Source organism: Contarinia nasturtii, unplaced genomic scaffold (assembly GCF_009176525.2).
Source record: "Contarinia nasturtii isolate CC-2019 unplaced genomic scaffold, AAFC_CNas_1.1 Cnas_scaffold_2806, whole genome shotgun sequence".
Classification (NCBI taxonomy): domain Eukaryota; kingdom Metazoa; phylum Arthropoda; class Insecta; order Diptera; family Cecidomyiidae; genus Contarinia; species Contarinia nasturtii.
Window position 1 is genome coordinate 2,188,274 of NW_022200123.1, and position 14,416 is coordinate 2,202,689.

General features: G+C 32.4%; 1 protein-coding gene across 3 annotated transcripts in view; it reads left to right on the forward strand.

The window, feature by feature from the left end:
• Positions 1-14,179, forward strand: part of LOC116349183 (neurotrimin) — a 77,872-nt gene extending 63,693 nt beyond the window's left edge. For all 3 annotated transcript variants that reach the window (XM_031780488.1, XM_031780489.1, XM_031780490.1), the window contains 3 exons: positions 4,910-4,932; positions 4,998-5,111; positions 10,475-14,179. In XM_031780488.1, the coding sequence (XP_031636348.1) occupies positions 4,910-4,932; positions 4,998-5,111; positions 10,475-10,581 (244 nt within the window). In that variant the 3' untranslated portion in view covers positions 10,582-14,179. The remainder of the gene's footprint in view (positions 1-4,909; positions 4,933-4,997; positions 5,112-10,474) is intronic.
• Positions 14,180-14,416: the final 237 nt, after the last annotated feature.

Below are 14,416 nucleotides of genomic sequence, written 5' to 3' on the forward strand. Positions count from 1 at the left end.
TAATCGAGCAGTCAAACCAAACAGTCGTCTTTGTTTTACTCTGAACAGACTGCATAACATTCTCATGGATAATAAATAAGCAATTTGATATTTCCGTTTCGTGCTATTTTGATTGATTCCGTGCGAGAAACATCATTGTACACAAAATATAGTCATCATCGAAAAAAAAACAAACAAACAAAATGATATTACAAAAAAGTAGAAAAATGATTTCCGATTTCATCGGCAAAACAGAAATAATCGTACGCTGTATGTATTGACAAAATTAGAAGCGCTACATATGTGTGACTCGATATGCTATGAAATTGACACAAATAAACGTTTGTTAAAAATAATCAGTAGACTGAAGACAAAAATAGTTTGTCTTTGATTTTTGCGCAATCTGTTTGTTATTTATTAAATTTATATCCAGCTTTCATTAAATGGATTATATTTACGATAACACATAAAAAATGTTATCAATTTGGTTCTTTGCACAGCGTTTTTGCTTCTTGTGTAATTTGACCAAGGTAAATAAAATGTGAAACTCGCATAGACGTACGCTCCATTTGAGTTCGATTGAGTAATTAAATTTCGGAAAATACTGCCATTGAAATGGTCAATAAATATTTTGTGCACATTTTCTTTCATCCTCTTACATTGAATTGACGTCATTGTAACAGCTATTCAACAGATACAAACATTTTTCTTTGTTTCACAAATATTACAAATATTGCATTAATATTGATTCGATGCATTCAACTGATTTGTCAATTTGTGAAAGGCTTCTCAAATAAATACGTGCAATTGACAGAAAATAAGAGAAATTACCAACATTGAAACCAATGCACCATTTGATTGATGTCATGAAAAAGAAAAAAACAACGAGAAAATGCTTCACGTGATAATCAAGTTTAATAGAAATTCAATATTGCGTTAAATTGAATGAATATTTAAAACTTGCATCATCATTTATGTTGCATAAATTGTATGTATGAAAATATTACATTTCATATTATGTACAGAAAAAGTCACGTTTGATGTTACGGTATCAGGCTAATTTCTGGGAAATCAATTTAATCGGACAAATAAAGTGACTTCAGTAGAAATTTGCCTGTACAACATTTTGATTAAAAAAACAACGGTCCATTCGATAACATTATGAGTGATTCGGTTCGCATGACTATAGATGTTGAAATGACATGATTTTTCAATCAAATCAAAACATGCAACTAACGGACAACCGAAATGGTGATGACACCAATATGAAAATGCATATGTGAACAGAATTGTAACACTGCAAACTAACAGTTACCAACTGGATAAAATGAATTTTCGGAATCTCGTTCATTTTAATCTTCGTCGATGCATGTGAATGATGTTGATGGTATCAGTGGATAATAGAAAAATGAAATAATAAACCTCTTTTTTCATGAGTTTGACAGTTTATTTTTTTGCACACAAACAAATATGGTTTGGTTTGGTTCCTCATCTCTGTTCCTGTCTCGGAGCTTAAATTTGCATGCGCATAACAAAATAAATTTTATTCTGAAGCGAAAGGTAGTCGGTTTCATTCTGTTTTTGTTTTTTTGAGTATGAAACTCATTCGTTGATTTTTTGAAGTGCACAAATTTTATGATGGATTCGATTTCAACGGTTTCAACACAAAGCCAAAAAAACATGTCACGTTTTTGCTATACAGTTGATAAAGTTCATGACTCAATTTAAAACTTTTTTTCTCGTCTTTTTGCTCAAATTTATTATTAATGTGGGAAAACATATATTCGTTCACGTATGGATCCGTTATTTGTTCTTCTTCTGCTGTGCAATCGAACCATTGTCAACTAAACTGAACCCACGTTCAACATATGGTTCTGCAAGAAATATAACGAAAGTGGTTATGTTTAAAATGCTACATAAACAGTGACGATTTTTTGTTCTATCGCCCCATAAATTTAATTACAGCTTGAATATTTTTTTCAGTTTTAGTTTAATTCATTTCAACTTTATGAATATGAATGTGGCCAACATTTGGTTTTACCATCTATATTCGCTACCGTATGCATTTTATTTATGATATAACTTCTGCAGTAGTGGAATCGAACGAAACGTCTATATATGTTCAGTATTGGGAAACTTTACTGTTTATTTAATATTATATAAATGAAAACCAATTCAATTAACCGGAAAAAATTATTTTGAGTCAGAATATGAATATATATAAGTTGTTGTTGACATGAATGAAATAATATGAATAAATAAAGCACTTTCAACCGTATTTATCAATATTTTATTGCAGCCAAAATAAATAAAGGAAAATATTATAGTATAATGTGGTTATCCATCAATCTAGTTTTGCTATAGCAACTAAAGTTTCTTCTAGTACGTGAAGTTAATTCTCTTGGTTTTTTATGTAAAAATTGTACCCACATTTGTGTGAAGTTGGCTTCGTCATGTGCCAATTTTTAATAACCCCTTGGTTATTCATATTGTAAAGTAGTTAAAGCTTAATTTATTAAACTCATAATTTCATTATGAGTCTCAACTTTGTCAAAAATGTGATTTATACAGCCCATGCATTTGGTGAATGTAATAAAGCAGTTGGTAAAAATTGATTCAACAAATAATCTCAAAAATAGTCTTGTTTAGTCAAAATGGAACAGTCCCTGTCTTAAACAGAATATGAAGCGAAAAACATTACATATTCGTTTAAAAATGTTTTTATTTACACACAAAGAAATCATACAATGAAAACTATATGGCTTGTCGTATAAAATTCAGAACTAGTTGACACTCCGTATAAAAATGTATTTTTCCTTCTAATTTCATACAAAATATCGTTTTTGTGTATTCTCTTTTATTCGGATCTTCTTCAAAGCATAAACGAAGAAGAACCGCACCGGAGTGTCAACTAGTTCATTGTATTACTTCTCTGTGTGTAGATTGGTACTCAATTAGAGTGGATAGTTGATTTATTAAAAATTACTCTTACTCGTTTCCAACATGGGTAACTCCATTATTATCACCACGAATATAATAATATAATAATCAAATGAACTGTTTATCCTGGCGAATTTTAGTAATTGCGAATGAATTTTTTTCTCAGAACCCCAACTGATTTCTTTTTTTAAAAAAGTTCGGGAATTTGAAGCGAATAAATTTGCATACATTTACACGAAACGTTTAGACAAAAATTGTGCATATTTTCATAGAATTTCGATCCACGTGCCATTTATATGCATTAGAGCATTGGATGCGTGCAATGTTTAGTGTAAAGCTTGAATTATTGAATATACGTTTTAATAACATAGTCAATAAAGTAATCACACAAAATCAATCATCGAATACTTGTTGAGAATTTCTATGTTCAGTCACAATGTTCTATGTCTTTCTCTCTGCCATCAAACTCACAGCATCACCAAGAACGGAAAGTTTAAATTATGGGATGCATTAAATAGAAAGCAATCTGTCTACCAATTTTCTTTGCAATTTCTCGTGCATGGCCTTGCATCGACGGCACATGTATGCAGCGCACAAACTTCCATTTTCAAACCATTTCATTTTTCATAAATTCGCAGCATATGTCCATATTGTAAAAACATCATGTCGAATATTATTGGGGTGCATATGTCTGGAATCAATTTCGATTATTCATTTACACCAGCAACGTTGGTGAGAAAGAAAGAAAAGCACACACACACAAAAATTGAAGAAAGGATAACATGCATGGCATACCAAGAAAACTCATTCAAATTGGTTATGACGTTTGAGTTATTTGATGTAGTATGCTCGAGATTACAAATTGATGCAATATTCATTTTGAATGAAACACAAGCGCCGCAAAAAAAATGTAGATTACTATAAAATTGAACATACATATAAGAAAATCTTGCTTTTTGCGACGATGGATAGTGTGGAATTCATGCAAACAATTCCAGCGATGGAATGACGATTATAAAAGAAAAGAAACCACGGAAAAATATCTTAAGATGAAAATAAGTAAATGCAAATTGAGAATGGTTTCTCACACATTTCGATATCGTTCGAAAAGTGTGCGCCAAAGGAACATGGGTAGTTTCACTCACTATATCTGTAGCACAACCGTATACATCCAATATAAATCGTTCGGCGAGACGTTCAAGAGGCAATCGCACGTTATGTAAAATCCAATGGAAAAGTTGAAAATGTGTGCAGTTAGAAAGAGAAAATGGAAAAAAGCTCTAACTCTCACTCGGCAAATATCAACACGATCAATCAAAATTCAATAGAAGAACAACTATAAATCAAGCGATTTTTTGCCGTGGCCTGACTACGAATAGACTCTTTTCTCTTTTTCGTTTTGTTCACATATAATTTTTTTGCTATGTATGATTTTTTTCACTGCTGACTTTTTTCTATTCTCCATGTCTCCGAAGGAGCTTGATGTAGTCGCTTTCTCGGCGATATGCATCGAAATATACATAGATAGATCGAATTGCGAACAATATCGTAAATCATAGTTTTATGAATCGACATGACGACAAAAAAAAATTGAAAACTTTCTATGTGATATATAGAATATCATGGAAAAAAATTGGTCGCTCGATCCAGAGCATGGAAAATGAATGCTGCTACGAAAAAGAGGCAACAAAAAACATGCATGGCTGGTACCATTGGCAGAATTCTGCTATATATTCAAAAATCAATTTTACCTTTAAAAACAAATTATTTAATGCATTTAAGTTGCACATCGATGAGAAATAAAAGAGACTATAATCAAATTCCATGAAATTAAAATGAATATAAACATACGTTCTTTTATCTCTCATCAATGGATAAATGCAAGCGCAACGACATACTAATAAATCTATTCTTTTCATTCTTGCTTCTCTCTTTTTCTCTTGCTGCGTATGTTTGTTCGTGGATCTTTGCTGGGGGTGGCGACGAATAGCGTTAAAACTGATTTACATACAGGTAAAAGTCTAAGAGAAATTTAAAAAAAGATGAAATTTCATATATGTATTTACTCACTATATCAGGCAAAGCTGTCAGCCGATTATACATAGCGAATGCGAATCGACACGATTCCGGGAACTATTCCTGTGTCCTCTCCGACTTTGCTAAAGTCACGGTGGTGGTTCATGTGCTCAACGGTAAGTTTACACATTTCCCTTTTCGATCCATATAGATTTCCGTTCCTTGCGCGCGCTTTTTTTGCCCTATATATTTTTGTGTTAGCGTTTTTGTACACACATAAAAGAATTTTAAAAATATTTTGCATGGTGCCAAGCTTTTGGCAATAATCTAAATCAATACGCGATTACATTTTGTATATAAATTTAGTACGGGTCTTTCTACCACGCTCTCTCTATCTCTGATATATGAATGGCAAATATTTGATTTGGTTGTTTCGGGAATTCATGTTTTATCTGGTGTATGTGTTTTCCGGCTTTTCGGTATGGAAAATTAATTTTCAATTAAAATTCGAATGTGTGTTTGCGTTGAGATAACAAAATGTAAAAAAAAATCGTACGTTTTTTTTCTCTCTCTGTTGCTGAGAGTTCATTGTAAGTTTTACGATTCTTTGAAAGTGAGACGGAGTCAGAAGTTTGGTGTGCTGAAATAGAAGACATTAAAATAAATTGATATTCTTGGGTCATTAGCTTTTGTAAACGATGTAAATTGAAAACTTTTGTTTGACCATTCCGTTACGAAATAAAACAATGAAATTGATTCATCCGCCCAAGATCGACTTGAACGAAATGACAGAGAGATAAAACAAAATCTCTGCAAGATTAATAATTTGAAATTTAAATCGATAAAAATCGATTCTATCTCTTCAACTATCAAACTTCTGCTCTTGTATTATCTCAAAACTGGAGCGTATCAGTAGATAGAAAATCTGTTCATCATAACAAATAACCTGAATTGAATCTCTGTGGAAGTCGATTAATTTACATAAAGTGTGATTCAATCGATATGCCTTATGGCTAAAATTGCATAGCAAATCATGGCATAGAATGTTAAGCACATTGGCCATCTCAATTGTAAATCCAACATCGAAATTTCGATAGTCTTACATACAAATCGTGAAAACGATAATCGATTGTTTTGAAGCAGCGTGAAACTTTGTCATTCAAGCAGTATTTCACCCAGGTGCAGTAAGTTTCCATGTTTTATGATGCGTGACAATGTTAATGTAACTGTAACATCACCTTGAAGCGGTCAATACACATTCTTCTCTCAAAATTCATTCTATTCTCTATTCATATAGTTCAATTGTACGCAATTTATCCAATGTTTGATATACATAACAGTTCAAAATGAACGATTCATTGTGATGCTCACATCATTGTCGTCATTATTTATCCCTTTTCTCGTAAAATACGCAACTTCCAATTTATGCGAATAACAATGGTCGATCGCATTCAGTGCACAGAAGCTATGGAGAAGTATAATTACAGTCATTTAATTTTATAATGGCACGATATTAGTAAACCATTTCATTTACGAGAAAATGGCCAGCTCTACATTTGTTGCGTTAGCCATCGTACATGTCAAGTGTATGTACGTTTTCTATCTCGTGCAGGACTTACATCAATTAAATTGCCGCCATTAGCTGTGTGTATGTGTGTCGCTCTTTGAAATTCACAGTTGGTTAAACGAAGCAATTTGAAACAGTTCAGTGCGTATCGCCTCACAGGAAATGATGGAAAAATGTTGATATCCAAACTATGTGTACATAAATACGAAAACGGTCGCTCAATACGAAATGGACGATTACACCGTTTATAAAATACAACTTATATATACACACACACACACACACATTACATCTCTTGCGGTTATAGTTCCACTGTTATCATTTACTTCGTGAAAATTTATGAACCGAATTACATTTTCACCAAACAATGCCTTACAAATGCATTTGTAATGTAAGAATTCCGATGTGCAGTTTGCACTTATGCATTTTGGTTTTTGGGGAGCAACCTGAAGGCATGCAAGGATATACACAGGTGCTAGCATTACATACGCAAACATCACTGCCACAAATTGAAAATTATTTATTTGGCCATCAGTGCCAGTAGAATGTGTGCTCTGAACTTTATTCAATGCCAAAAGTTGTAAACTAACTTTAAATGGGTGCTTTTCTATCGACCTCAATTGGCCCTCTATTGAGATAAAGTACACTCACTAAATCCTATTTGTAAAACGAAACGACCAAACGATCGCCCATTTTCCGGGTGCGTTTCTCATTAATTCAAGCAGAAAACGAAGTTTGAATTCTCTCAGCACCGCACAAAGTGTTAATCCGGTGATAATAATTCTGAAATTTTATCTTGATTAAGTTAAAGCCGACCAATGATATATGATTGTGAACTTTGTTTGTCACGAAATGGGAGTGATTTCTTCAGGCGTTTCTATATATTTCGACAAAAGATGAGAAGTGTGTAAAAGAAAGAAAGTTAAAGCGAGAGAGGGAGAGAGAGAAGGACGCGAGAATCAGAGATATGAAATCGGGCGCCAGAATGTGGCAAATGCAGTGAAGAGAACAAAAGTGTGTGTTTCGGTGTGCGTATCGATTATTTCATGAGAACAATTCATTAAAAGTCGAAAAGTTTGTCACAAAATACGAAATAGCTAGATGCGACAAAAGTACCCATTACATATAATGCTCATCGTCGTTCTTGACTTTTGTTTACTCTTTTTGATCCATTCGATTGTTTGACCTAAAAATTTCTATATATATTTCTCGTCGGCACACTACACTGGATGGCCTTATGCATTATGTTACACAATTAGCTAAAATTGCCATACCACGAATTCTGAATGTGTCGAACTGTGTACAGGAGACACTTAAATCACTGACCTAGATTATTCACGTGAATGCATTTCATGCGTACGGATTTTATTGGAGAATAAAACAGTCGACATTAACGAAAATTTGTGCCTGCACATATACAAAACGCTCACTGGATTGCCCTTTTTCATTTGCAATAAATTTCATGTTATTTCTTATTCGATTCAAGTTAAACTCTCGCATTCAATGGTCGTTCACACACAAAACTCTCACATCTCACATTCCTTTTGTTTCTATCCTTACTGTTTCAATATTGATATGGGATTTGTGCTGGGTGACATTTTCGGTGAATTAATTGCCTATTAGTCGTTATTGACTTCAGCTCATTTCATGTGAACATGGGCAAATATCAAAAAGAACGATTTTTTGTTCTTTTTCTTCAAATGTTTCCACACATTTTACCAATTAAATAGTGAACGTACCAATTAATTTAAGTGTTGCCCATCTTTTTTCGACACCCCATCCAAAATGCCATCAAAGGTGTTTAAGTATGCATACATCAAGTAGATGGACAAGTGTTATAACCTATTGCGGAGTACATAATTTATAATGTGTCGCATTGTTGTATACAATGTACATGCCGAGTCTTTATTCAAATCACTTTCTCGCCCACCCATACACACCGATTGATTTATACGGCTTAATAATAAAACGTATCGCATTTGTTTGATGCGATCGCCTGCACAAATCGATTTCGGAATTGGCGTCATTTCTCAAACCCTTTTCAACGGAAAGCGAATGTATAAAACCGGGTGTGCGCGCACACCAATGATTATTATTATCATCATTATTTTGGTAAAAGACACCAAAGTAGTCAGGTCATCATGATTCATGAATCATGATATCTTAACCTCATGTAGGCGTGAAGTGTAATTTCAAAATTTATGCGTGTAATCATATTCATTGCAAGCAACACATTAATTAAACACGAGAGAACAAATTGATAGATTGCCGCATCGGCACTACTGCTACGAACATAAAGACGATACTATATTTCGAACAAAAGACTACGACTGAAACTTTTTCAATTACAAACACAAACAACCAATTTCACCTTTTGACATTCCTTTTCGAGGCAGCGAAAATAAACAAGAAACTTTAATTAGAATTTTATTGCCACGAAAAAAAAAATGAAATCAAATGAGAAAAAAATCAAAGAATAATTTACGAAAGCTTTTATGTCAGACCATTTGATTACCTTGAAAGATGCATGGCAAAGGACGCGCATTAAGAAAGAAATAAAAAAGAATATAAAAGGACTTATTAATGCCAGAGCGCAGTATAAGTGCAGAACAAAACCGCTTCGAGATTCATCGACTTACCAATAAAACCAGATTGGTATGGCATTTTATTTGGCTGGTAAAATCGACAAGACAGTGAGAATTAAAAAATTCCAGCCAGGCGTAATTAATTATAGTCAATGTAAACGAACGAGAGATATGGAAAATCGCACACGATTCGAAAACAGTGATTAAATACGGATAAGATTTCTTTTTTTCGTTTCTCTCGACGATTTTCTAAATATTTGGATATGGTGTATTTTAGCGATTCATTCGGAATTCCAATCTTTAAACGAAATTGGCTCGAATCGCAATTAGTATCCATTAATTTCGTGTGTTTACTCAGGAATGTTGGATTTTTTTCTTCTGTTCTTTCGACGAATCAGAGAGTGATATAAATGCCACGCGATGTGAAAGAAACAAACGCTGGTCATTATGGAGTCTTTGTACGATCAATGAAGTGCGAGATATAAAAATCGATGATTTTGACTCTTGTAAAAGATGAAATTAGAGAAACGGCTTGATTTGACTGTTTTTGAGACAAAAAAGACACGAATCGCGTTATTCCTTGTTACCGTAGATATGCAAAGGTTTTCATTTGAATTTAAACATCTGCTTAGATTGATTGCACTTAATTGTTTGGTGATTTCTTTTTGGGGGTTGAGAAACGATTAAACAGAACAAAAATCAACAAATGTTAACGCATTTTGGCCAAAATCAAAAGAGAAAAACAGAGAGTAGGGGAGAAAAGAAGAGATGAATCAAAGTCGTCCTAAAATTCAAATTCCTCAAGTCAAAACACCGAAAGTCAACAAATCTATAATAGGTATCACTGGTTGGATATGGAACGTTATAATTGTGGTGGTTTGAAAATAAATTTGAAATCGTACTGTAAATGAATGGTTGGGCCAGGTAAAAAAAAACATCATTTCGAGTACAAATCGAATTTTTCAAATTCAAGTATGTATTCTCTCTAGTGGTGAACCGCAAACAATCAAAATACAATCCCATTGAATTGTATAATTCGAAATTTAAAATAAAATAAATTAATTGGTGTTAGTTAGATCTGTGATACATGCATTTGTTCACATTCTCAGCTTTTTTGCGCAAATTCGTCCAGGGTGCGGTTTATGTATAGGTGAAATTGGGTGTTAGCATGGACTTAGTTCTTAAATTGAAAAAGAAAACCGCTATGAAACTGGAAAAAAGCTCTCAAACATACGAGACAATGATTTTTTTCTTTGATTGAAAATACACTTCTACTAATTCCACATTTTTTCTGCTCTTATTCTCTTTTCATGCCCGTTACGGACCAAAAATGGAAAAAAAAAACAAACCACATGATTACGAAAAAAAAACCGCCACAAAACTACAGGCGAGAATCCAGCAGCGATGCAGCACGCAAGCAGTAACCGATGTTCACCAATTGATTGGGTACATTTATTCAACCTAATTGCAACGATTTTCTACTTTTTACGGTGACTGTAATTGGCCTGATTCCTCTAAGCACTCTCACACACACAATTATAGGAAGAAAAAAAGAGACTGCATTGATGAAGGTAAACGAATAAAGCCCGAGCGAATCAAACTTGAAACATTTGTCAAGGGAAGGCATCGTCATTTAAGCGTACGACATTAATATTGTCTAAATGTAAGGCAGTATTAAAGTGAAATAAAGCGGAAAAAAATTGCAGCCCATTGAAATTGGGCAGCCGACAAACGTTTCTATATATATATATACTCTCTAATGCCATCGTTCTACTTGCTTCACCATGTATATAAGCGGATAGGATGTTCGCATTAGAAACAGACACGAAATTATTTAGCAGTAACCAAACAACCGTAATCGTCTTTATGTATGTGTATGTTTGCGACAGGGAAAAAGGGATGGGAAATATTCAACCAAATCAAAATCAAATCAAGCTGAAATTGAAGGAAGTCGAAATAAACTACCACATTTCAATTGTTAATCCCATTTTCTTTCATTCGTTTCTCTTCTTTTGTGTCTGTATTTACTTCGAAATATTAGCAATTGTCTACGATGTGATCTATTTTTTTAGACAGTTGGCAAGATTATGACTTGTGGATACAATGCGACATCATTTCAAAATAAAAAAAGGGAAAAATTCGCACAAATGTTTTTATCGCATGTCATACTTGATACTTGACATTCTGTAAATGAAAACCGTTTCGATTAAATTGGATATGCCCGTTGATATTGACATTTGTGTGGGATTTTTATATAATATGGCATTAAAACTATCAAATAAGAATCAAAAAGACAATTTTAAAAAAAACTTAAGATAATACCCATTGCTCAACACAATGCATGGCATTTCATTCATACATATTTTGAATATGTTTTGTAAAGAGGAGTATAAAAGAAGAAGAAACAAAAAAAAGTGTGGAAAATTCATCGAATTGAAACCTTTCTTAACTTCATATGGTTCGAATTTTTCGTTTGGAACTATTTTAAATCAATGAATTTAGGATTAAGAGAGAAATCACAGCGCTTGACAGAGCCTAATTTTAAGAGAATATGGTTTAATTCAAATCAAAATATGTGTAATATTGGAATTAATTTATTCAAAATTAAAAATGACAACGATAAGAACATAAAATAAAAAATGGCTTAAAAAAATATTTCATCACACTTATTCTAGCCAAAAAAAAAGTTTATAGTAAAATGAAAAGTAACTAAATGTATTATGTATATACTTGACTTGGAATTTTAATAATGGTTCTCAGTATGATGTGAAATTAAGATATATTAGGAATGATTTAAAAAGGAAATTACAAATTCATCGACCTACACTGTTTTAAATTGGAGGAGTGCATACAATGTTGCTAGCTAGCCATTTATATCAGCTATTGCTATAGCGATATAAAAATAGCTGCTATTTAACGTATCTCTTCGCTCGGACGCTGTGTATGCTGGACATAACAATGGTCTTATTGTTTGAAATGTTTAACATTTTAAATCATTTCAAAACAATGACACCATTGTTATGTCGAGTATACGCAGCGTCAGAGCGAAGAGATGCGTTAAATAGCAGCTACTTTTATATCGCTATAGCAATAGATGATATAAATGGCTAGCTAGCAACATTGTATGGAAGAATGTATGCATTCTATATCCGATTGTGAAAATAGTAGTTGAGTGATACAGCTTGACAAATACCCCGGCTTGACACATTTGAAATATGACATTTTCGATACATAAAATAAATACGCGTATATGTGAAACTTATTTATTGAATTACATATATTAACGTAAATGATACTGCATATAATGTTGTTATACTAATTAACGTTTGCTGTTAATGAGCATGATTCAGTACAAATATTGTTATATATTGTAAATTACAAATTTATAATCAATATTTGTAATAAATTGTTCTCATTATCCGCAAATAAAATGAAACACACACAAAAATACACTAGAATTAAAGTTTGTCAACAAAAAAGCATGATATGAATGGTAATGAAATTTATTTGTTCAAACTGACACAATGACATAATTAGATGACAACTAGAAACCTAATAATTTATGTAATAGATATCATGAATGTCCTATTTAAATATTTAAACAAAAAAAAAAAGAAGTAAGAAAAAGTTCATAAATACCCAACTTATTCATGATACTAATTAAAATAAGAATGTACAATGAAGAAAAGAATTACTATATGACGATTGTTTGCTGAAAAATTCACGAAAAAAAAGTGTGAAAGCATCGACATTATTGACTTCAAACTATACGAAACATGCATATTCATCCCATACTTTAGCAAAAAAAAAATAATAATAAAATAAAATATATCATATCTATTCCAGAAAAAGAACAAGTTTTCACCAAGTAATATATCGAATACTTCTTTTTATTCAGACTTTAACTCAGAACTGTGCCAACTCGTCTGAAAATTCGGGCAGCTGAGCGTGAGTTGCGTGTGGCAACATAGCAACGTTCATTCATTGCTTTTGTAAGACAGCGTAACATTGAAAGAGAAGCTCTTTCGCTGACATACATACTCAATGAAGGAATAACATTATTCTGCCGCATGAAACGCACACACCCATTTTCATTTGAATTTAATTTTTAAGCTTCGCTTCTTTGGCCACATTCACATTCATTGAGATCGCAAAATAGAAGAGTTCATTTCATACCGCACGGGTACTGAAATGCTGGTTTCATTTAAGATTTACTGTTTATGTCACACATGATTATCGATCATGATATATATTCAGTGGAAGCGTTAAAAAATTAAATGTATTACTATCGTGTTGAAAATGTTAACTTGACATACGTAAAAAAATTATTGATATTCAAACAGGGAGCGAAGGTCATCAAATTCTTAAACAGGCATTTCAGTACCATTTAGTGTAATATCCGATTCCATACAAAATCCGAAACAATCTTAAACTGGCAACGACAACACACATTTTAACCATAGTTTTATAGTCCGCATTCTATTTACCCAATTCGATATCTGTTGACTTATGTATCATCGGTGAAAATAACACATGTAGAAATACCGAAACAGTAAATTTGTCGCTTATTTATATTTGTAAGCATTTGAAAAATCCAATCGACAAATATGATTGTTGCATATATATCCCATTTGGTGAGAGCATACGTCTAAGAAATGATGGGATAAAGGCAAAGGTAAAAAAAAACATACAGTAACTTATAATAAAACTCGACTATTTATGCAGAATCAAACTCAATTCAATGGAAACACATATACTATAAAACTTGCAAATGTTTGCACGAAATACGATAAGTCAGTTTATAATCAAAACCATTAACGATTAAAATCGTTGATGTGTGCGCTATTCAACAACAAGAACATATACTCGTAGATTATATTCATATATTATTTCTATTGATTAACTGAAAGGAAAGAAATTGTGCTTAAGCTCTCATCTTGTCCCTGTTTAAGAAACATTTTTCGGTTACACTTAACTTCAAAGATACTCTTCTCCTTGGTCTCTTTCATTTCCCAATTGTTCACATTCCTCAAAGTAATTTGCAAAAAATTGATCAACTTTTCTTGCTACTGCGCAATTTAAACGATTGCATAATGAACTATTTTTTAAAAAAATGAAAACATTTTTGTTTTTACTTAAAGTAAGGTTTATGTGAATAAATTCTGGAATAATGAAGTATTTAAAAATAAATAAAAGTAAAAATAAAGTAAATAAACATGGTTTTTATTGCATTTTAAAAGAAGAAAATAGATTTTATTTCAGGTTTCAACAGTGGCGTGGTAAGTAAAATGAAAAATATGCACGTCAAAGTGCAACAGAAAAATCTGCC